The 25173-nt window shown below is 38.7% G+C and overlaps 1 protein-coding gene across 1 annotated transcript in view; it reads right to left on the bottom strand.

Moving 5' to 3' along the window:
• hpse2 (heparanase 2) overlaps nt 1-22334 on the bottom strand; it is a 30385-nt gene extending 8051 nt beyond the window's left edge. Inside the window, exons 1-9 of the mRNA XM_085921558.1 lie at nt 21942-22334; nt 21005-21159; nt 20069-20230; nt 9464-9637; nt 7963-8134; nt 5330-5377; nt 1990-2083; nt 1776-1882; nt 1551-1665 (exon numbers count right to left, since the gene is read on the bottom strand). Coding sequence (XP_085777684.1) covers nt 1551-1665; nt 1776-1882; nt 1990-2083; nt 5330-5377; nt 7963-8134; nt 9464-9637; nt 20069-20230; nt 21005-21159; nt 21942-22216 — 1302 coding nt within the window. The 5' untranslated portion in view covers nt 22217-22334. The remainder of the gene's footprint in view (nt 1-1550; nt 1666-1775; nt 1883-1989; nt 2084-5329; nt 5378-7962; nt 8135-9463; nt 9638-20068; nt 20231-21004; nt 21160-21941) is intronic.
• Nucleotides 22335-25173: the final 2839 nt, after the last annotated feature.

Raw genomic sequence — 25173 nt, 5'->3', positions numbered from 1 at the left:
GTGGGATAACTCCAATAAAAAAGGGTCCTGTAGAAGCGGTTGAGTCACTCAATGATGGAGGAAGGGATTGGACATCTACTTTACCTAAAGGGAAAGGAAGGGCCAGGTCATAAATTTCTGGTCCACAGGACAAGTTGGCCCTGCAGTGAATTCTCTCAGCAGGTAGGCCAGTGCAGCCTTCAGAGATCCAACAACTTTAAAAGCATTGTGATCCTAGCGGGAGATCACTGGTCCAAGAAAAGTAATGGAGACCCAGAAGATATAAAATTAAGAAAAAAAGTCATTCTCATTGTTTATAGTCTCATAGCAGAAGTAAATCTCAAAAGAGTCTCTCCCCCCAAAAAAGAAAGTGTTTGAAGATGAGTGTTGTTAATAAGCCTAAAGACAATAAATGTTCGATATAATTAGATGAGACTACATATTGCTATTTATAAAAGGTAAATGAGAACAAATGGGTTGCAAAACCAAATCTTGACACATCTGCTTTCTCTTTGCTAGATAGGAAATGATATAACTTCACTTACGCTAACAATTTATAACCTTATAACCTCTAATCCAGTCAGTATTTCACTATTTAATAAACTTAAATTCAAATCAAATTAACAATGACCTATGAGGCTTTGAGCAAAATGAGTTCCAATAAATATTTCAACTTAACACATTATTCATGAAGACAGCGAAATGAAATTTGTCCTCGCTCTGTAGAAGCAATTAAATGGTGGAAAAATCTGAGCAATTTATTTTTGATCATCTATATTTCAGCGTGCTGTTGGATATTTGCCTTACGTGCTTGTGTGTCTGACTCTCAGGTTGCATCTCTCTCAGCGGGTCAATGTGATGCACAGAGAGACGGTTGTGATGCGAGTGAGGGGTGGGGGAGGGCACTGACACTGTCCTGAGTTACTGACAAAGGGCTAAGGTTACATAGCATTTTGCCCCGCGTCTAACTACTCATCACCGCTAAATGCCTTTCATCTCAACTAATAGCTCCCACGGGAAAAACCAAGAGGTGCCATCCAGGAGAAGATGACTAGACTGGGTCTGGTTTATTCATTTTGATATTTCATTTTGATTTTTACATCTATTTATTTTTGTATGTATCTTATACATTTATTTATATAATCAATAACTGTGAAAATACAAAAATAAATAGTGGACACAAATACAATAAAGTATCAGTTACATTTATTTCAATTCATTTTTCCAATTTATTTTCGTATTTGTTTTGACTTTTCGGTCCTCTATAGACATTTAACTAGAACTGGATTTATCTTCTCACTGCTTGCCATCCTGACTCCATTCCACTCAGAAAAACAGGATTTGATTGGCTGTCATGTAATATGGTGCATATATTAATGATGATAAATAACTGCCAGAAAACGCTCCAGGATCAAACAACACAACAGCAAATTCCCCCCAAATTGCACGGGTCAATCACTCATCAAAAACACTGCAGTGGTCTGGGTCAGTGTCGGCGGGCATCTAGAACCAGATATGAGCTGGTGTTGCAATATAGATTACTCATGCATAATAAAAGATATGTGACTTACTGGTAAGGGGTTAAAATGCTGGTCCACAAGATGCGTGTATCCATAATCAAAGAATGAGTGACGCAAGACTACATCAATTCCCTGAACAGCAGCCATGCCCAGCGTGTTCGCCCACCTGGCATATGAGACACACAATTGTTTACAACATTGTTTGCACACATTCATGATTATGTCATCATAGTCCATCTGTAAGCTACACAGTATAGTGCGAAGAATATTACTGACAGGAAAGCAGCAGCGAATGTGTCCGAGAGATTATTGATCCCTCCCGACCAAGCCGGACCCAGTCCACCGAGCCACACCTTTTTACCAGGTGTATGTGTGGTCACCACCTGCAGCAAAAATAACAAAAACAAAAAAAACGATTCATTTGGTACACAAGCATTTCTGTGATAACTTGTTTTGGTGTAGTTTTTTTTTTTTTTTTAAATACATGTACCTTGGCAACTTTAGTGATCTGTTCTCTCAGTACGTCCAATAAACGGGTTTTTAAGAAATCTTCCACTTTTTTCACTCTGCCATCCTGGAAATAACTGTGGAATACATACAATTATATTGAAGATTATTTGAAGTTGTGAACTCATTTGTTGGATGTTTGGTAGCTTGAGGACATTTTCAAAGCAGCTTCACAGACCGCAACTACTTTTGGGAGCCAAAACTGTGGTAATATGACTTTCGAAAGTTGTCCCATTTCACACTGACAGGAACGAACAGTGACTAATGTTCTAATTCAAAGCCAAATTGTTGGACTGAGACTGAGATGCCTGTGTGTGTGCAGATTTTAAATCAAAATTAAATTACATAAATATTTCCCAAACTCTGTTAAAATGTAAATCATCTGGTGACTGCCTTATGTCCATTTGAAAGAAACATGATTATCACATGGACCTTAATTTTAATTTTAAGATTAATAAGCATAATGATCTACCATCGTAATACAAATTTAAGTGGAATGACAATAAACAGCTTTTATTAAAAATATCAGTATGAGTTCATTTTCAAACTGAAGAGTGAAGCCCAAAAAATGACATAGATTCCTCAGTCAGAGGGTCCATAAATCACATGAACAATATTAATGAAGTTAGTGAAGCAGAGAAATAAAAGCATCAAAGATTTCATCGCTTTCAAAACGTCTTTCCTTTGGAAAAGCCCACGTCCACATGCGAATGATGAACTTGATGTGGAGTGGCATGTTATTGTGTGTGCGGTTTCTCTCACATTACTGTTTACTCTAAGCATGCACACTCGGCACGCTGCATTTTGAAATATTATTCCTAGATTCAATAGTGAAATAATAATCAAATGCTTTGAACGTATGATTGGCTGACGCTAACGGTACATGAGAGGCTGGGGAGAGCATTTAGTATGACAGTTGGAAATTGAAAAGAAAATCACGGCGGAATGTGCACAAAAGCATTCAACCCCACATATTTTCATAATATAAAATAAAACCTCATTCAATCATTTTCATCTTAATTTATATGGCCCCGGGTCGACTTGCAAAAACAGAAAACGGCCCCTCGATGGGTGGGGAAAGTTCCCCAATGCTCATGTGTGTAGTGTTTTAAAACATTATTTTGAAAATGTTAAATTATATATTTTTTCAAACGACCAAAGCAAAACATAACTTTTGCTTGAAGTCGTTTTGACTTACAGTATGTAATAAAAAAAAAGCTTTCATACCTTCTTTTTTTGCTGCACTTTTCAGACTCGGGGGAACCTATATTTTTTTTTAAATCTCATTTTCAAATAAACTATAGTAAACCTGTTAAAGTCATTGACGAAAAAAAGAGAAAATGGATAACAAATGTCATTTGGGAAGTAAGAATGGGTAAAGCCGATGTTATTTAAAACAATGGTGTATGGATTTATTTCGATTAGGTTGATGTTGCTTATTTTTTGGCCAACAGCTGTTTTGATTTGTCGATACTCGATTTGTTTCCTTGGGATTACATAAAAAAGGGGGAAAAAGGGGCCTCTGCACCAATGATGCACTGCTGCTTGCAATTAGAGTTCACATTAAGTGGGCTGTTCAGGGGCCACTACATAGCAAATAGGAAGCAAATTTGTCCCATTTGCTTATTTTGCTCATATTTTCACAAGCCCAGACGGCAAAGTAGCAGTCAAGTCTATTGCAAGGTCAGAGGGCCTGACTGGAAGTTGTCCACTGATTGGGAGTTTGTTCTGCCCTCTGGATGATGTTTTAAAGGGCTATAAATGTCATATCCTGTTTTGTTTGCTTGCTCCTGTGTGGAATTTTACTCGGTTCTCCTGTTTGCTCTCCCGCATCGCACCTGCTGGTGGTCATCAGTGGGCTAGTTACGCGGGGGACTCGAGACGCAGATAGCCGCCTTTGTTTTCCATTTTTCCATTTTTCTGTTTTGCTCCTCTACCTTGTGTATTGTTTTTGGTTTTTATAGCAAATAGACTGTCTTCTAACTGTGGCTTCCATCCACCTTCATTGTTGCAATTGCTAATTTTGTTGTTTTGTTAATTGCAATACATTTTGATCAAAATTGTCTGAATGTTATAAAATGATAATTTGGAGGAATAAAAAAACTCAGTTTTGGTAAAAATGGAAAAATATACAATGTCCTTTTTGTCCAAACACAAAGAGAAATAGCGCCCCAACCCTCAAAAGAATTTAATGCTTTTTGACAAGTGAAAATAAATAATGATAAATAAATAAATGAAAGAAAAATAATTGAATTCTTTTTGACAACTGAGTCATTTTATTCCTCAAAATGAAAGCCCCTTTTTTTGGGGTTGTTCTTTGTTTGTTTTTATTCAAATTAACCCAACGCATCTAAATTGGAGTGAAAACAGTTGGGAATACTCTAATCGCTGCAAAAGACTCATACGTTCAACAAAACACAAAACCTGCCAGACGGACATATTGCTTCAAATGTTAAACTGTCAATATATGAAAACTCTAAGCCACACATGGACAAAAGACCTATCTACTGACGACAGCGTTTGAAATCTGTACAAACAAAGTCACAACAGCTGCACTTGCAGTGAAACGCGCATTGCAGACGTGCTAATGAGTGGGCTCCAACTTTATTAGTTGAGTTCTTCTTTGTGACATGAGAATTTCTGTCATGCTCGCTGGTCAGACTGGAATCTGGAGCTCTCGTATAAAACTGGCTAATTGACAGGGAGAATGAGCTGCAACATATGGTTTGATTTTAACAGTGTGGGTGGTGTTTTTCTAGGCCCTACTGACAAGCCCTTCCTCCTTCCGTTTCTTCTAATTAGACCTGACCTTCACCTCACCGACCGTACATTCACGCAAGGTACACACGTGCGCAAAGGGGTGTGTGTTTGATAAATTTGTATGCATTCCTAGAATATGTGCAATACACAAATGACAAGTGTTATTAATTTAACACAAACTATGAGTTTTTTTGTTGGTTTTTTTTGCTTTTCCATCCCCACAATACTCCCAGTTCTTTGTTATGCGCTTCAATCTCTCAGTATTATTTCTGGCTACTACATTACAACTTCTTGTTTAGGTAAGATTTTTTTTTATGGGGGTGGGAGCATTTTTATTTTTTTTTGTTTTACATTTACTAAACTATATTTCATGAATTGTTACCCACATATCCTCCAACACAGACAACTTGTGCGTGATTACATATTGTTGTTTATCGTGTCTGTGAGATTCTTACCACAATGGATTTGATTATGTGTCAGGATGATATAAGCATTCATTTGGGAAAATCCAATTGCAGATATTTTAACAAGTCGAAAGAGGAAAAAGGGGGTAAAATACCTACTGTTGCCACGTAACTGCGTCAACGACGGAGCCAGCATTTTTCATAAATCTGAGAATGAGAAGAAAAACAAATTAAGTACAACTAATCTGAAGGGAACCTAATTAAAATGTGTCATGCTGATTCGCACCATGGAAAACCTTCTGTGCAAGTGCAATAAAAAAAACCAACCCAAAAAGTGCAGAACACTTAAGGACATTTGCAATTTAGGATCCTTTAAAACATTCAATTGCTTCCGGGAACTTTAACGTGTCTACCAAGGGACACAAACATAAATTTATTTATGTGAGGGGGTGCTGCCACTATTTGGCTGGTGTTTATTTTACGTTATTGTTTAATGTCCACAACATTTATGATATTGAGCACTGTTGTGATTGGCACAGTCATCCGTAAATAAATGAAACAAGAGAAAATGGCAAATTCAGCTTTTGTACTCCCTAATGTGTTTTTTCCTTAAATTGGTTAAGTTCAAAAATCTAATTTTAGTTCAAAATAATGCTATCTATCCATTTTCTATACTGTTAAATCTAGGTGGCACTTGCATCAATAACAAACACTTAAATTTCAAAAGCAGGGATATCAATGTGCTGATTTTAGGGAGGTCAAGTCTACAACATCTCATACATACTTACTATCAAGATATACATTGGCACAATGTTTTTTCATTTTTTTTAAATATTCAGAAGTCCAACAAATGGATTTGTTTAAAAATAAACAAAAAAAACCAAGGCTGAAATGCTGCGAATTTCTAAAAGTGTGCACGGGGCCCTAATAAAACCTCAGAGGACCTTCTCTAAAACATTCATCTCAAATGTATCTCATAACTTATGATAAAAAAGAATGTGTCCCCACACCCTAAAGGGTCCATTATAAGTTGTAAATTCTCCCACACTTGGTCCTTTCCAAGTGAGTGTTTGCAGTCACCTTGTACCTGACACTAACAGTTCCATAGTTGGGGCGTAACAACTTGTCAGACATGCTTAAATGTGTATTTCTAAAAATCACAAACTTTCGCCACCCTGGCTTGTTTAGTCTGTCCAGTTGGGCCATTTGGAGTGTTAGCAGCTCACAGTCTAAATCAAACGTTTAGCGTTCCGACACCAAAACGGCCCTCGTAAGAGTGTCAAACACACAAGAATCTCCTCGTCGTTAAACGTGACACACAAGACTCAAAGACTCCCCGCCCTTTTTGGATCTGGTACTCCTCCGGTTCTCATCTTAATTATCCACATCCTTCCTAAACCCAACCGCTTACCCGTCGCTCAAATGCACAGTTTTTTATTTGTGAGTAAATTTAACCTGTCAGAAACAAACAGCTGCTGCTCTTAATGTCCTCGCTGATCTAAGCAGCTCGAGCGAAGGGAGGCTCGGATCAAATTGGTCTCTTCCAAATACCTGTCAAAATTGCGGGTGGCTGTAGAGAAGAGACAGATTCAGGCCGAGATATGCGCAGACATTAAACTCTTCCTGTGTTTATCTGCACGCATGATTTTATTACGGCTCGAACAGAGGCCGTTTAACTTTATGGGTTCTATTGCGGTTCCAATTGCTTATTTAATAATGCAAGTTAAAGCGAAACACGACACAATCCTTCCACTCAGTCGTTAGAAAGCTCTTCAATGACTGATCACAGCTGGGATGTTTTTCCATCCAGCCACAGCACTGGTGACCATAATAGACTAGCCAGTGTGCTTTTGATGTCATTTGCGTTATTATTCCAGCATTATGGGAACAACATTGTCTAAATACTTATCCTGCAAAAACTTAAAATGTTGATTGTTTATTTATGGGAAAAGTTTGATAAAAGCTACAACCTTTTTTATATCTTTGACGGACTTTGAAACAACAAAGCCTGCTAATATAATTGGATTTGAAAGGAGGATAATAAAGGTTTGCCAATGGATTAGACACAACAATGTGTTGCCATTTAAGTGTATTGGAAAATAGCGGTCCTACAATAGAGGGCAAACCGCAATTCAATGATATATGCATCCAGGATTAACTGAGAAAAGAATGAATGCATTTAAGAATACTGTCATTGTAGAATAGGAAGCTTTTCTAAACATCTAAAAAAAAAAAACATCTTTCTTTTTAAACATTAAAGTTTTGTATCTTAATACCTTGAAACTATACAAGTGTTGAAAAAAAGTTTTTGAGTGTCTTCATTTTTTGTGCCATTATATACTACGTTCACAGATTTGTTATAAAAAAAAATAAAAAAAAATAAAAAAGCTTTTCAATACCCAGTTATTGAGACTGACAGGAGACTAATAAATCAAATGTGCTGAGAGCTTTGTTGAAAACAGACTGTTCCTTTTTTTAATGCTACATCGTAAAGCAGTCTAGTTTGCCTTATTTACTTTTGTCTTTTGAGTAAAATGATCAAATACATATACAGGCACAGTATAAATTTGAATCAATAACCAAGCATTGTTAGATAATCCTGCAGGTCTGACTTAAACTGTCATAGCAACCGGCAGGTGAGAAGTTGTGTCGACACGCTGTAAATCGGGTGACACCTCATTTAGGCTGACATGATATAACTTGGGGCTGAGACACTTAAACGGACCCTCAACACTAAATGTGTGCGAGTGCAATGTGCAACTGTATCGAGACCATACGTAATCTTGACTGACCCGTCCAAAAGTAGAATGGCATTCCTTCGGGGTCTTCCTGCATTAGGGCCATAAAGGTGAGCTCGGTTATAGTAGCGAACAGATTGCAGGAGGGTCCGCAGCTGAGTGTAGTCCTGAGCCAGCTGGGTGCTGTTGACGGCACGGCTCACCATGCTGCGGTACGCATTGGGTTCTGGGAGGAGATGGGTCAAAGTTAACACCAAAGTGTACATTATTGTCCTTGCATTCTTAGGACAAGAAACAATTCATTACAAGTGGACAGATGAACTCAATGTCATGAGCAAACAAACACAATGAGTGCACTGGTTTGACCCAAAAGACAAGAGACGTGTTGTTTAAAGTTGGATGAGAGCATTATTATCTGTCTAGTGTCTATATATTTATCTGTTGTTTACGAGTTTGGGTTGCGACAGTTTTACGAGCAACAGCCTTGGCAATTCCACTCCATAAATGTTCAGTGGATGCGCACAATCTGTCTAATCTATTTTTAACAGCTCCTTTCGCCACGGTACAAGTCTTCACTGAAAGATTGGACATGGTCAAATCAACGGAATCTGCACGGTCTTCAGTCAACTGCTAAGGATAACAGAAAAAGGGTCAAGTGGGACTTTTATGGTAGATGAAAATAAGATAGAAGGAAAAAAAAATACCTTAAGTGTGGTACAATTGTTCATTACAGAAAGGTCAGAACGTCTGTTGTGGGTTTTTTTTGTGTGACATGATGTTGCTCAGAGAAAAAAAATATATAGATCACCAAGAAGTAAGCAAGGTCATTTATAGCAGAGAGAGAAAATGTCTAGATTGTTTATGCAGCGGCCGCCAATTGGGTAGCAGCCACGTTCTACTCCATGTTTGAATTTTTTACATTACATTTCAATTTATGCTTTAAGAGGGGGGTTGAGTCCACTGCAGTTTCTCAACTTATGTGTGAAGCAGAGATGAGGACTGGCAGGTTTTCCACATTCCTTGCGTGAACTTACAATTAACCCCTGAAATACTGGGCTAACATGTTTAAAAATCACTTTAATCATTTTTTGCCGCAGATTTTTCTCAGTAGTATCGTTGATTTCAATAGCCTGAATATCCCATTGGGAAAAATGAGAGCAGCTGAAGTTACTTCTACTATTTGAAATTTCGTTGTTGAGAATGTCTTTATAGATATTCCAAATATTTTGTTTATAAGGAAATATTTGGCATATTTGTGAAAATTTGATCAGTATACTAGTCCAGTTTTTTAAAAGCAAGGGAAAACATAATGTTGGTGTGACTTTCAAATAAGCACGAGAATTTTTATTTGGTGTCTGGTAATGATTTGGAAGTTCTAAAACCAGCATATGATGATTTGTGCTCATAATGTCAGCGCTTTATTTTTTTTCGCACAATGGATAAATTTGTAAAAGCCACCGTCACCACTAGTGGGATTTGCACGCCTGTCTCGAGGGCAGACTACGACAAGAATACCACATCTTGGACCGTCATATTTCTAAATCGATGTACTGACCGTTGCCCAACTCCCAGGAGATGTTGTATTTCTTGCCAGCGCTGTACTTGAGGAGAGTGAGCGTGGAAGAAGTGTTCCAGGAGTTGTCGGGATTTCTATGCAGTGCGTTGAGGCCCAGGATCAGGTGCAGACCAGCACAATCGGCAAAGTTGTACAATTTGTCTAAAGATCTGGCTGGGAGAAAACCACAAAGCAGTTGTAACTTTGATTCTTTTTATGAATCCATTGTACTAAAGCAAACAATCCGATTTTTATTTTATTTTATCACATTGACTGAATGGAATGCAAATTTGTTCATATGAAGATCAAACGTCTTTCTCGATGACGATGCCAAAAGTGTTGTATATGCTGACAGTGCAAAATGAGGTTGCTCTCTGTGCAATATAGGGGGTTACGTACATACTCTTGTTTTGAAATGTGATCTGCTTGAGTTGTTATAATAATATAAATATTACCTTGACTTATGACCCACTCTCTTGACTAGTCTGTTTCTGATTACATGTTGCTTTCGACAGAGGGTTCCACACGAGCTGAACCCGCCAAATTGCGGAATGAAGACAAAAGCATAGCGCATTGGGTTGCCAGGGATCTTTTCCAGGCTGCTGCTTTTATGAAAATAATATTTTGAACGTGCATCATGAATCTTCGCTTTCAGTGTGCACCGAGCACAAGTAGAATGTAGAAATAAAGCATACGTCTAATGTCAAACACAATCTGATCACCTCTTATTTGCAATTTCAAAACACCTTTTCCCTACATGAAAACATGATTGATATTTTTAACTGGCAAACAATGTAAAAATGAGGTACTATAACAAAAGGAAAACATATGCTGCTGTAATCCAATTTTATCCATCATTAAATATCATTGGCGTAAGTTGCACATTTATTGGTGTGCTAAAGATTTATACACTGAATTTTTTTCTAAGACAAGTAATATGCTGCTCTGAACTAGTATTTCACCATTTGGGACCAATAAAATCAAATTATTTTTGATTCTATTCTATTAAAAACCAAAGCCAAGTGGCAACATTACTTTTGCAATCATGGTAACTGCAGGATTTTTAACATTGTTCAATTGCCAAGTAAATGGTTTGATCTCAAATCAACAAAGCATGTTTTTTTAGTTAAGATGACGAATAGTGAAGGCAGTAAGACCCACAAAGAAGCATCAATTGAATGTGCTATAGTAACGTAAAGGCCTGGCACAGTTTTTCTGACTCCCAAACAGGCAACCATTAACTTAAAGATTTTCATTCAAAAATGTGACTTGGACATCTACAAGTTGGAACGCTTTTAATGCCATTTAGTTCAAGTAATTCCAAGGGGAAAATACAGTAGAAGGATCTAAATCATTATGAGTGAACAAAATTGTGTTCATAATTCAAAACACCACCTTGTGGTATATAAAAGCTGAATGAGTTCACTTTAAGTCCTTTTCACACTGCACTTAGCAATGTGCACAGTGTATGTGTTACAGAGGCGCGCAAATGTCAAGCAACAAAGCAATTGTCCAAAAAGTTCTTTTTGTGTTCAAAATCCTCACTGGACTTTTCTAAGAATGTCGGGAGCATAAGTAAATGGGACAAAGACTAACCCGATTCCCTGGGAACGGGCTACCGTTTTTAATGGCCGTTAATCCTTGGTTAGACTGTTGGTGAAAGTTTGGTATCGTTTCTATTTGGGCTGAGCAGATAAACAACAGATATTAGCCTGAAGACAAGGGATAATGTTACTGGCCAGTGAAGTGGAGCTCTCATTTGTCGCCTGCCAAGAGCAGGGCATCGTTTGCTCTGTTGCAAAGTGAAAACAATGCTGGAGCACTCCACCCTCACTTGGGGCCAACATGAAAGTTCTCACATGCATACACTTGAGAGCCCTCAAGCTACAAATATGTGTTCTTGGTCAGAAAAGAGTAAATTTGTGCACATGTGCATAGACACAGCTCAGCGTCTGTGAGTTAGTAAGCTGATAATGTTGAGAAATACTTGACTCGATGATAAATGGCAAAGCCAAAGTGGATCCGTCTTCGAGGACAAAGTCATACAAATGATGAAGTGTTCCACAAACACAGACACAAGCACTTAATCCCGCTAACACAAAAGTGACATTTTTTTATGTCGGCAGTAACAAATGAGACTCAATTACATTCAGTAACATCGTTAATCATTCGCTCGCTTTGAAATCGGTGTCCAAACTATTATTGCACATTCCTGTCTCACAATAAAGGCCTGTCTGAGATCATGCGATGTTGTCACTTAGCAAAGTTTTACGACAATTAGTGAAAGCCTGTAGAAGCAGGACAAACACGGAAAGCTGCATGCGTGTGCGTGCGGTGTGCGGCGGCGAGCGGGGTCTGGATCATGTCACGCTGTCTATCTGATAGAAAGGCCAGTCGTGTGAAGCAGAGAATCCACTTTGAGCAGTCAATGTTATACCTCATTGCTAAACTTCTATAAATATCCTCAAAGGCTCACTCGCGCAGAGGCACTGCCATTGGAATAAACAATCAATTATTCAATGCCACCCACGTGAGCCATCGCTCGCTTAAAAATGTGTCAAAGAAAGAAGCGGAAAAGGGGCTCGCATTGAATTTGCCGCTGAAAATGGTAGCAATGTAAAATGCAAGTAAGTGTTGTGGCCAATACGTGTAGACGCACACAAAGATAAGACGATGTCACGCTCAGATGTTTTTAACTGGTTGCAAGAGGTGCAAGCTGACTCCAGAAGTGGAAGGCATTCACCGAGCAAGGTAATAGCACAAAGCGATGTTTAACAAGATGATCCAGCAGCATGTCTACAAAGATGTCATGTGATTATTCATCAAACGATGTTCAGTAATATTCAGGCGTTGCATCACAAGACATGAGATTATATTAACGTGACACCACGTGTTGAGAGTAGCGCAGAGGGCAAAATGTGCTTCCAATATAGTTCCATATGACTCCACAAGCATATTGCTAACAGCATGGACTCTTCCTTCAAACAGCAAAACTCCATTCCAGTCAAACCAATCAGGTCAAACCACTTCTGTATATTAAAAGAATGCCAGATATAAGGTAAGCACATGTTTTTCATTTTTCTAACGGTGATCGACTGTGAGCGTGTGTGCTTTTAAGTAAGCGAAATCATCTTGATTTTTAAATTTGCAGGGACCATACTTTGAGTTTGTACCTCTTCGGTGTGCCCAGCATGAGACGATGCAGGACGCATGACCTAAACAATGTGGTATGTTAACATACTCTGCCCTTGACATTTAAATCAAACACAGAGACTTGGAAAATATAAAATGTGCTGCCTTTAAGTGATTTGGACTCAAGTGGGATGAGAACCACTTGCTGCTGGAATGGGATGTTTTTGGTTTTGTTACCAATTAAAAACATAAGCCAGGGGTCACCTATTATATTTGTCAGAGGGCCAGAATTTTTCTTGACATGTCACCTTAAGGGCGGGACCCTCAAATGAAAATTAAATACACATTTTGGTAAAACATTATTATTTTATGTTTACTGTTTTTATATTTTTGCGGGCCGAATTGGGCCATTTGGCGAGCCAGATTCAGCCCACGGGCCACCAATTGATGACCCTCCAGTAAGCCTTTAGATACTAACCACAGTATCCGTGTAGTTGAGAAAAAGGATAATAAATAATTTATTGCTGTACTTTGCGGGGCTGTTGAGCAGAATTAAACAAATACAGAATTTAATACATCACTGTGAGTAATCTATCAAAGTCAAAAGTTTGGTATTGTGACAACAATAGTATTTATTCGAATGTTTGATCCCTATCAATACACTTCAATATAAAATGAAATAACAGAGTAAGTTTGAAACATTACACAAGTGCTACTCAATCATTCTGTGCTCGTAGAAACAGACCAGGCATAAAAGTAAATCGTGTCAAAGGTCAGGCAGGTACCGGACCAACACAACAGGGGGCACCTGCTTCAACCGAGCCTCTCATAACTCTTCACTCCCAAGTTCTACTTCCCTAGCAAGTCATAATGACAAAACTGGGATTTAGCCCAGCACTTTGAAGGATGTTCTAGCCAGATGTTCTTGAAGAAAGAAATTGGGACTTTTTCCAACCATACACCTTAACAAATAAAACTCTGGAGCAACGTACTCCTCATGTGCTCCTGACGAGTTTCTCCCGGTTCTAATCTGGACCTTCCATGGTTGCTTGCCACTCATCAGTGAACAATTTCATGCTGCATGGGATATCTCTGATGAGCATAAAAGGAGAGAGCTCATGGTGTGGGCTTCCCCTCCTCTCCTGACGTCAAGCCTGTACATAACTCGTCAAGCAAAAGATCTACGAGGACGGGAAACAGTTCACGTCCAAGTGGCAGCTGTGAGAGGCTATCATGACATTCTGCAAAGCGATTCAAGCAGAAGCTCTAACAAATGAAAGCCACAAATTCAATGGATGAATTGCAAGGCTGCTATTAAATAAGACTCACTATTTGAAAATGCAACTTGGCCTGCTTGGATGTTGTGATTCAAATAGCTGAATATTTTGATTTCAGTAAATATGACTTCCTAATGGTACGCATTCAACAAATTACTTTTGTCAGTTCCGCCGAACTTACGGGAAAAACTCTGCTGTGTATAATCATTTGGAACATTTCAGTTCACTGGGACTTTAATAAGGAATATTGTAATAGTTTGACCTTTGTGTAATTATAGTGGAATCTCCAAAGGAACTGTTTCAAGAGCTCAATCTAATGACCGTGTACAATGGAAGGCTAAACAAAGGATAAAGGGTATGTTTGGGATTGGCAGCGTGAAGTTCAGTAGCTCATCAAAATCCAAAAACTAGCCACATCATTGTTTGAAAAAAAGTAGCATCTTATCGGAAATGACCACAGCTGTCTGCTTCTACTCCTTCACATTCTTAAACGTGTTCCATTATTTGGAATCAATGAACTATAAATGTGTTTTACATTTCCCCATGTACTCCTGACTACTTTTCAACACATTTGCTGATAAAAAATGGACCAAACATAAAGCCGAACGAATAGCGATCTGTCAAAAGAATAATAGTGTGTTGCTGTGATGTGAACTTTTTTCAGGGAAAGACTGCCAGAATCGGGATGTCTGATATGTACCTTATTGTTTTTGCCGTCTTATAATTTACTGACCAAGTCCACTGTGTGATGGAATATTCAGTCAATTAACTGGCTTGCCGTTGTGGGAGGCGGGACTCTCTCACACACGTATGCATGCAACACACACAGACAAATATACATATATAAATTGATATTTAAATATTTCAATTGAATGCCTTAATTGGATGACACATATCAACCAAACGCATAAAAGGAACAACAGAAAAAAAAGCATATATTGCTTGTATTCCCGCTAGAGGTTTGAATGGACAGATTGAATCAACACAAAGGCACACACACACACACACACACGCACACACACACACACACACACACACAGACAAACACACACACACACACACACACACACACACAGAGTGCAAACAGCTTTGAAGCACAGACAGAAAGGCGGAATTAGCATACAAGAATCTTGAATTTTCCAACAGATGGTATTAGGACAATTACAGAAAGTCGAGCGGTATAAAAGGAATTAGTTCCAAACCCTGAGGACATAGCGGCCTGTGCGGGGTGGAAGACTTTGGGGCTCAAGCCAGATGAACGCTGCTCGCCAGCTAATGTCAACGCATTTATATGACCATCTTTGGTCGCAAGATAACCGATTACTGAGACATGGCCATTTGTTTGTTTTTTTAGGTGCACTTTTCACACATTTTGGGAATTTCAAACAATTGCCATAGAAAAAAAAATTAGATTGATCTACCTATTTACCTAGTAAGGTTTGGTAAAATTAAAACTCCTTTGGACATTCATCCAAGCACGAATGTACATGCAGACTATGAATTGATGAGATTTAAATGAAATACTGTAGCTAATAGCCAACAGTTATATTCATCAGTAAGAAGAGTGTTTGTCTACTCTGCCAGCGGAGCAGACAAAGCCAAGTCAAGTTAGTCAAACATCTGCTCTTGCTTAGAGGTGTCAGCTCGAGCCACTCATGGCAAAAGGTTTCGCTTGCATCCTTGGTTTTTTGGGGGGTCCACTGCAAGCCGTCTTGTTAACTCCATACGGGAATGCATTACTTCACAATATACCACAGAAAGTGAAATTTTGATTTCCCTTTTGCATTTTGTTCTACACTCCCCTGACTGAAGCGAATTTTATTACACTCTCATGGCGTTATAAAATTTCAAGGCGTTTCATCTCGCAGACTGTCTGATCACGTTCCTTCTCAACCCGTTCAACATATGAGGATCTTGTCACTCAATACAAACAATTCTTACCACGCTTATCTTTCACACTTGTTTTTTCCTAAATCTTCTAAGAACAACTAAACTTGAGATTCATGCAAAAACAATCAGTTTTTGATCAACACGAAAAACTGAGATTAAATTCACCTCAATCCAAGAAAGTACTACGACTGAGGTATCGTCATATTTAGCGATTAGGGGTTAAGGGTGCGGCACAATGGTTGGGTTTACAAGAATAACAGTTATGCTTTTCTTTTTAATGTAGTATAAAGTTAAAAATTGAAATTGAAAGATATGACATTCTCTGGCTGCCTTGCAAAATGCACTACAATAGTTTCATTTGTCTCGATATGACCAATGTTCTTTTCACTGTCTTTTCTCGACTGCCTTGCCATGGGAGTCCATTTTCATTTTTTCCCCTTTCTTCTTTTTCAATTTTTTTTTCCCTCTCTTGGTTGGGGAGTGAAAAGCTGGCTGTGAATCTCCAGCCCGGCAGGACACCACAGAGTGATAGATGGCCTCTGGGAAGGTGGAACAATCCAACCAGCCATATGCTCCGAGTGAAGACAACACGATTAAAGGGGAGAATACACTAGTGGCCTGACAAGAAACAAGCCAAACTCTTGTGCAAGCACCATTTGCTGGAGTTTACTGAAATATATGGACTTTATTTTGGCAGGCTGAAAATTCTCAAATCCAAATCTGATTAAAAAACAAACAAACAAACAACAACAAAGCAAAGCCTCATGAATTAATTTAGGAAGTCAGTGCACAGTGAGCACATTGCTTGGCTTCTCAAAACAATATGTTAATATTGTTCTCGAGAAAAGGGAACATTCAATATTGTACATTCATTAAAAACTTTCTCCGTGAAATCGGACTCAAAATGGGTTCTCGGAAGACAAATGTGGTGTACGCGTGTCAGGCCAAACAATGTTTTCAAACATCCCATGCATCATGCCATTAAAATGGCATTTATTTGCAGGTGGCTGGGCACTTGTCTGGCAACATATTGCAAACACGTGGAATTACATATTGCTTCCCTCTGTGGTTTAAACACTATGGCTATTCTTTGAGAAAGAAAAATCAATCACATCTGGACCTGTGCAGGCCCATGTGGACAGCGTAAACAAAATATGAAGTAATCACCATCTTGACATGCTAAACTTAACATCACATTTCATATATCGGAGCCCCAAAGATTGAACACAATCTCGGGAAGGTCGGACTGACTCCGCTAGGTTGATCTACCTCAGATTTGCCAGTGCCCCCGCGGCACCTCCTCTAGCGCTGCCACTGCACTGCGTAAAAACCAAAAATGATGATTGTCCATGTGGCCATAGAGAGTGGCCAGTTCATTCTGAAGACAATATGTTCAAGCCCTTCACAGATGTTCACTGAATTCCCCTAACTTTTCCATCTCGAATAAATGCTTTTCTTGTTTTTTTGTTTTTTTTACAACCCCTTACTTTCTTTTAACCTGCTTTTATGTCCGTTTAGTGTTAAATCTTACCTGTCACTTGGAGGAATCATTTGAAATCTTGCACATTTGTCAGAGTATGTCAAAATATTTCATGTATTTGTAATCAGAGGAATGACGACTAAAAGTAGAAAAAGCATTTCTCACATACCGCACATTGCAGAAACTTAACGTACCACAAATTAAGACTGTTTCTCTTCCAAAACTCACACAGATGCTCAGCGCCACACGTGCACACTAAAGCTGAACTGTCATTCTTGTCATGTTCCTCTTTAGAGGAGTCCGGCAGCTCTCGGCAATCAAGCTCATAGCGTTGACGGCTGCACTTCTGTGTCAGTTCAAACGTCGAGACTCGGGTATTGGTGTCTCATGTCCTCTATAAGATGTTTAGTTAAACCTAACGACTGATTAAAGGCTGTAAACGTTCATGTCACATGATACGGCCGATATGAGATCAGACTGAGAATGAGAGAAAAAGAAAAGGAGCTTAATTCTCACGAACATTTGGATATAAAGCTGACTCGTTCCACAAAATATATATATATTTTTTTAATTTATAACCATAATTATTCAAACAGGATCATTAGGAAAAATATATATTATGTACGTGTCTTAGAGATAAGCCCAACCCTTGGGTTCACAGGTTCCCCTGTTCTTGGGAGATTCCCTTTAGGTGAAATCTTGATGGCCGACGAGAATAACAGAACATAAAATTCCCAGATTCCTCGAGGTTATCTTTTGAGCCTTAAACACACGAACGCAGCCTTTGAGGTGACTGGTTGACAGAGTGATCACCTCATTCTCGGGCGAGCCAAATAAACAAAGGACTTTCACATGAAATGACAATATACAGTGGAGCGATAACAATAAACCCATGTGTGGTAATTGGGGAAGAGGTGTGAGATGGCGGACTGGGGAAAAAGATACCAGATGACACTGACCGTGACCTTGTCTGGGCTCAGCCTATTTGGCTAGCGTGTGTGTGTGTGTGTGTGTGTGTGTGTGTGTGTGTGTGTGTGTGTGTGTGTGTGTGTGTGTGTGTGTGTGTGTGTGTGTGTGTGTGTGTGTGTGTGTGCATCCGTACGTGTTTGCGTCTGTGTCTATGACATCACTGATAGCTCTGCCTCTAACAAGCCTGGGTCAAAAGTCAAACAGTGGTGAGTGGAAAATGAGAACTGTTAAAAATGGACCTTTAAGACAACACCTGCTCACTCACACACACACACAAACAGGCTCACACACACACCAACACAGGATCTCGACTGATTGTTACCAGACCATTTTTAAACACCTCCCTTAATCCCCGACCCTTATTACTCTTTCCACCACAAAGATGTGAGGTCTTAAGACTAAAGCCTCCTTACACAGAGTTAAGCTACATATAATATCATGAGCCCCAAGAAAACAATGACAGTATTGATTTTCAAGGTATTTTGTCTCAAATTCTTCACTAATGTAGAGTGGCATGTCAAAAGGTTCGGCACAGTATATGTTGCAGGTTGACCTCCTTTAGATATTTTGCCCCCCAGAGATTTAATAATTCGAAGGGCATTATGGATTTTTTTAGGACGTGCCAATTCTGATATTTGGCAGAATCAAATTGATTTATGACAGTGGTAATATCTGCAAATTAAATTGGCTGACCATTTAATCGAATGGGCCCAAATATATAATTACAGAGTGACTGTTGCCATAATCAAATCTGTAGTAACTTTTATCAGTTACAAAAAATGTCTACAATAAGTTACTCTACAACCACTTCTTAAATATAATCAATAAAAGAATAATCATAAGTGCAATAACTCTAACCTGTAATAATATACGACAACCTATATGAATTTGGTGTGTCAAGGGTTTTTTGTTGTGAAAATTATAGGCAAACAATTTTATGCTAATTAAATAGCTCATCAAAGCATTAAAAAAAGGGTAACTATTAAGCTATCAATTGATTAATTAGTGCAATATATTATAGTGACCTATAGGAGGAAGGGCTCGATCTGATTTAACTGCTCTGTAGTACATTTACTGTCAATATAATAAACTACCTTTGGATGAATACAAGGGATTTTTTTTTTAAAGCATAAATCTTCCACTCTTTGTCTTAGTACTCGATCATAGTTTCACGTCTCCAAGGACACGAGTGCAATCAATCAGAACACAATGCTTGAGCGATGGAGCAAAGCAACATACAGCAGGGAAGTTAGCATGATCACATACCACACTGCGTCAATGTTTCAGAATGAAGCCGTCAATGCTCACGTTTGAGTAACACTTCATATTTGCCTTTTATTTTTGCTCCATTTGAACAAAGTGAATATAAAGGACAGGAGCGTGAGACTCTCACACAAATGCATTGAACAAACCCTAAAGAGACACCAAGGGAAAGTTTCCGCAATTAATGCAACACCACACGTGTTTCCGAATATTTCCACAGACGGCAGACATTTCCGCATACAAATGTCTCATCTTGTGCAGTTTCCATTGCAGCCAATCATAAAAACAGACAAGAAAGGCAGCCCACCAAAAAAAATGGATTACAGAGTTTTGTGGTCAACGCTAACTGGCGTAACTGTCAGTGTGTTTTCTAGCCAGAGCTGAAACGGCCCCCTCTCCTTCTCTATCCATCCCCACATTCCTGCTCTTCAATTTTTTGCATTTGTCATTCTGACAGCTGACAGTTTTGGCATGCTTTGAACCCTTTGCGTGCGCATACATAGAGGTCCACAACATGTTAGATCAACAGAAGTAATGTTTGTGGCTGGAACAAGGCATACTTTCTAACATTCGAGTGAGCGTGGGATTTCTTACCTGTTATTGTTACATTGCTGTAGATGTTGGACAGTTGCTCCTTGAGCAGGACGAGATGTGTGCTGGCCGCTTTCTCTCGTTGGAGCTGTAGCATCATATCTGGGTGGCTTGCTACTTTGCAACCGTTCTGCTTGTCCATTGCAATATCACTACGCACGATATCTGCAGTCAAGGAAAGAATGAAAGTTTGACTTTAGCGGAGGAGGGTTGTGTCTTTCACATCAATTTTTTTTTCATGAAGGATGGAGGACTTTACAAAAACTAGGTGTCATGGTTGAGCTGTTGTGTATCCCAGCTGACTTCACTCTCACTCGCTCAGGCCATAAATAGACAAGCAATCACTTTCACACCTAGGCAATTTTATTGTCAGTAAACCTAATATGTATGTTTTTGGAATGTGGCAGTATAAGCTCGAGTACAGGTAGAACTGGACAAAAAAAAGATGGATTCCAACAGCCCATCCTCTGAAATGTGCGTCACATATGCAAATCACTTTTGCTTTTAATAAAGCCAGATATTAAAACCATTGTTGCAAATCAACTCAGTGTAAACTTTTTAAATTTCTTCACAATTATTAACCATTAAGTGATAAAGATACGTAATGTTTTTTACATTTACTTTGCATAAGATGACACTACTAGGAAAGGCGCTGTAATCTATTTAATAAAAATCATGCAGTGCTTAACGATCACTCACATCTTAATCCAATCAAATTAGAGTCAACATTGACAAATTCATGTGCAAATTAAACTGCTGCCCAAAATACCAACACATGCGCGCAATGAAAATGGAAGTGCGCAAAAAGTACACAACTTTGAGAAAGAGGAATTTAAGCATGCGCGTTACACGGGCAAACTGGTTGAATTAACGCGAAACGAGAGAAAGCGCGCTCCTTTAAAGTGACAACGTAAATTTGAAGTGTGTTTTTATTTTTACCGTCATCGTAGTTTTTTAGGTAGTAATCGGGCCCGGGCCCTCGGTATTTAGCCAGGTTCTTCTGGTTGTTGAACTGCAGAAAGTCGGTCCGCTTGCCACCAAAGCGGAGGAAGGCAGGAGACAGGCCCCTCGCCAAGGTCACCAGACGCTTGGAGCTGTGGGGGCGCACAAGATTATTGTCAAAATTAATTAGGGAATACAATTAAACATTGTGGTTTTCGTTTCTTCTAAAACGACAATTTGTGCTAGTTCAAATTGGCATGTTGTACTCCAAACCGACAAAGACTTTATTGCAAATAAAAGAAGTAATTCCGCCGTTTAAATTCGACTTTATTAATCGTTTATTTGTTTGGCGAGTGTTTTTTTAACTATAGCTATTGAGCGCTTTTTTTTTTACATGGGTTTGTTGGCAGAGTAACAGATAATGTAATTATTAAGTTTGTAAATATTTGTTATTTGTTCGGCTATTTTGCTACTGTTTGTTCATTAATGACTCGTGGCGCTATCATGTAACAATACACGGAGGAGGATTTCATCATGCTTTTTCCCGCTGCTTTTTTGAACATGCATAAGTGTTTCATTGTCTGGTGTTGATTTTTTTTTTTTCAAGTTCAAAATAAACAGTCAAATAACTTCCAAATGTTTCATAACCTCTTTTTCATATAAAGTAACAAGACTGTAAAACGGGGGAGCATTTGGGCTGCTCTGTTCATATACTGCACCTAGTAAAAAGTTTCACATTAGACGAGTTTCTCCAGATTAGCTGTGAATGTATCTTTGGATAATCTTATCTTTTTTTTTTTTTCTTTTTTTTTCTTTTTTTTTTTTTTTACACAATGTGCAAATGCAATAAAGCTGATGAACACTTGGTTTTCATTTTCCTCGCCACAAACCAACACCATTTGAACTCGTATAAGAACTATTCCACAAAAAGTACCTGAGGAAGACCAGCCAGCCGTCACTGATGATCGATGGATCCAGCTGTAGGGAGAGAAAGTTGTCGTTAAGCACTCGGGTGGGACTGCGGGTGTTGACGTCCAGCAGAACCAGGGTCCTTCCCAGGAAGCCTGGCCGAGACCCGCCGGCAGCCGCTCTCTGGTACGTCGGGAAGGAGGACGAAGAGTAGGAAGAAGAGGAAGAAGAGGAGTAGATGACAGGCAGCAGCAAAGATGCCAGCCACCAGCAGGACGATCGTTGATGTGCTCTCCGCATCTTGGAACAAACAAGCTGGAACTCTTCTAGGCGTGTGAATGGAGATTACTGTGCAGGTTGGTCACTTTTCCCTCAACGGTCTGTCCTCCCTCCTGTCCGCTTGTCTCAGTCCGACACCTCAACCCGATTATCCCCCAACCCAACCCACCCCACCCCCGCCCCTCTGAGTCGTTTTTGGGAGCTGCGCACCAAAAAGCGCATGCGCACAGAGGCAAGACTTGTGAGAGGCTGCAGAGGAGGGAGGAGGAAAGGAGGTCATATCAAGGAAGTACAAATAAGGACAAGTAACTTAAGTATTTTTCCAGTTATTTTTATTTCAGGATTTATTTCTTACTTTATATTTTGCTTTGACTCCATAAATTTGAACACATATATAGTGTAGACTTTTATGTAATGTTTCTTTACAAGAAGGCACACTCCGATACTTCCCTACTTTGTATTTTTCTGTAGATTATAGGACCTATTATGTTTTTTCCATACAATTATTTACTGTGATTATAACTTTTTCAGGTAGTAAGCAACAACACAATTAAGTACTTTACCTTTAGGCCTCTTTGGCACATAACTATCATTGATGGGACTTGAGCTCATTTGTTAATTGCTGTGACGTTTTTATTTTGCTGAGCACTCTGCACATTTTATGTCTATTGCACATTTGCACACTCAAACTAACCTGTTAAAACTAGTTTGATACACACACTGACATTTTTTTAGGTATTCATACTCTGAAGAACTTTCTAAAAGTTAACTTTCACAGAGTTGGGGATAGTTGTGTGGCACAGTTCACCACAAGAATGTGACAGAAATAAAACTGTCATTTAAGGAGAACTCACTGCTTGGTACTTTTATCGCACTTATTGCCATGGCAGCTACTCTCACTTGTACCTTTTGTCATTTCTACTTTTAGTTTACTTTTTATTGTACGTTTTACATTTTATTGTACTGAATTACTTGATTGTAGGAACATTTTTGTAATGGTAAGAGTTTTTTTTATGGTTGTAATTTAATACGTCTTTTATTTATTTACATGACGTTATTGTTATTTAAATAGTCACATTATTTTACAAGTGATTAAAAGCAAGTAACTTCAACGAGGACTTTAAAGCAAAATTCTAGTAAGTCTTATGTACAGTATCTATAGAGCCAAATACAAAAAAAAATTACGAGTATAGCATTTTAATGATTTATATATGTTTGTTGGTTGTTTTTTACGAATAGAAGAATTCCATTTGAGGTTGCACGGTACCATTAAATATTCGTCTTTCTTTGAAACTTTTGAGAATGTATTTACGTCACTGCACAGCATATAAAATCGATGACTTGAGTGAATCAGTCTGTATTCTGTGAGCGCAGAAAAAAAAATGGCACGCTCATAAATATGACAATTGTAGCATGCAGGGGGCGCACAGCCAAGCGTCTCCACGGGCGGCCAGCGATGCTGTTGGGGTCATGCACGCAAGCATGTCTCACACACAAACGCCAAACTGCACGAGAAACATAACAGGCCGAGGAACACTTGAAATCCACTTAAAACACACACACACACACGCTCACACACTAACCTTCCAGGCTGAGACACAGAAAACGCAATAATCGTTGAGGTCTAAGCTTTTACGCACATATACTTCTTTAACAAAGAAGAAATGCGACTATATTGATCATTACATTCATATTCTTCACGTTGCATCAAGTGGGAATTTGACTGAGATGCTTCATCTAGTTTTACGTTTTCATACGTCATATTTAACATCTGGCTTCTCTAGCACGCTTAAAAGGATAACATTAAGCTGAACATTTGGCTGTTTCTTAACAATAATAAAATTAAGTAAAAGAAAAATTGAAATGAAAATCTATTCTTTGTGTGGAGTATATCCTTTATCTTGTTTTTTTTATTTGAAGCGGGCGCGCTGGAGCCTATCCCAGCTACGGGGCACGGGCAAGAGGTGGGGGTCACCCTGAACTGGTTGCCAATTGCAGGGCACACACTGACAAACAACCATCACACTCACACCTACAGACAACTTGGAGCGGCCAATCGGCCTGCATGTTTTTGGAATAAGGGAGGATACCAGAGTACCCGTTGACGAAATCCACGCAAGCACGGAAAGAACATGCAACAGGAAGGTCGGAGTCGGAATCGAACCCTGCACCGCTGAACGGTGAGGTGACACGCTAACAAATACTTCTGCGTGACATCCTGAAATTTGGTGTTATTGTGTTATTTTGAGGGACGCTCTGCACATCATGAGTAAGGCTTTAAATAATAGCAATATGTTAAGTTTGAACAATGTTTGGAAAAACGATGTGATGTTTTTGAGTCTCTATTTGTATGTTTACAACAATATTTGTCAAGCAATGCATTTTTTAAAACGGCATTCCATATAAATATAAAGAGTTTTTTTGTGCTTTGCAAATGACATGCGCCGACGCTGTTTTTTTTGCAGACTAGGGGCTACATAATCCATCTACTGAACATTAAAATACAAGTTGATTATTATCAAAACTATTGATTAAAAACTGCATCAGAGCGGAACAAAGTCAGAAAAAAATAGTTTTGAGTTATGTTTTTAGCCGATCAATGACTACGCGACGCAATTGAATTGAAAAAATGTGGAGCTATTTTTGTATTCGTTTAAAAAAAATACAGACTGCACGACAATTCCATTCTTTACAGCCTATATGCACAGTATTACAATTGCCTCATCACACATTGTATGAGCGCAGATTTTAAAAGTTACCAACTGATCGTTTCGGTGTTTTTTAAAAATGATTTACTTTATTTAACATTTATTTTTTGTGTGCGTCTCTATAATAATAAATTATGCAATCACCGATCACAATACTACGCATTACGGCAAAACGGATTCATTTCAGCTACTGCAACTGCAGGTATAGGCAGCCGGTGGTTTCTGCCACCTTGAAAAGTTGTCATACTAAAAAATTTAAAAGTGTAGTAG

Source organism: Syngnathus leptorhynchus, chromosome 10 (genome assembly GCF_054491065.1).
Source record: "Syngnathus leptorhynchus isolate UIUO chromosome 10, UIUO_Slep, whole genome shotgun sequence".
NCBI classification, from domain to species: domain Eukaryota; kingdom Metazoa; phylum Chordata; class Actinopteri; order Syngnathiformes; family Syngnathidae; genus Syngnathus; species Syngnathus leptorhynchus.
Note: the sequence above shows the minus strand (reverse complement) of the source record. Positions and strands in the feature narration are given on the sequence as shown.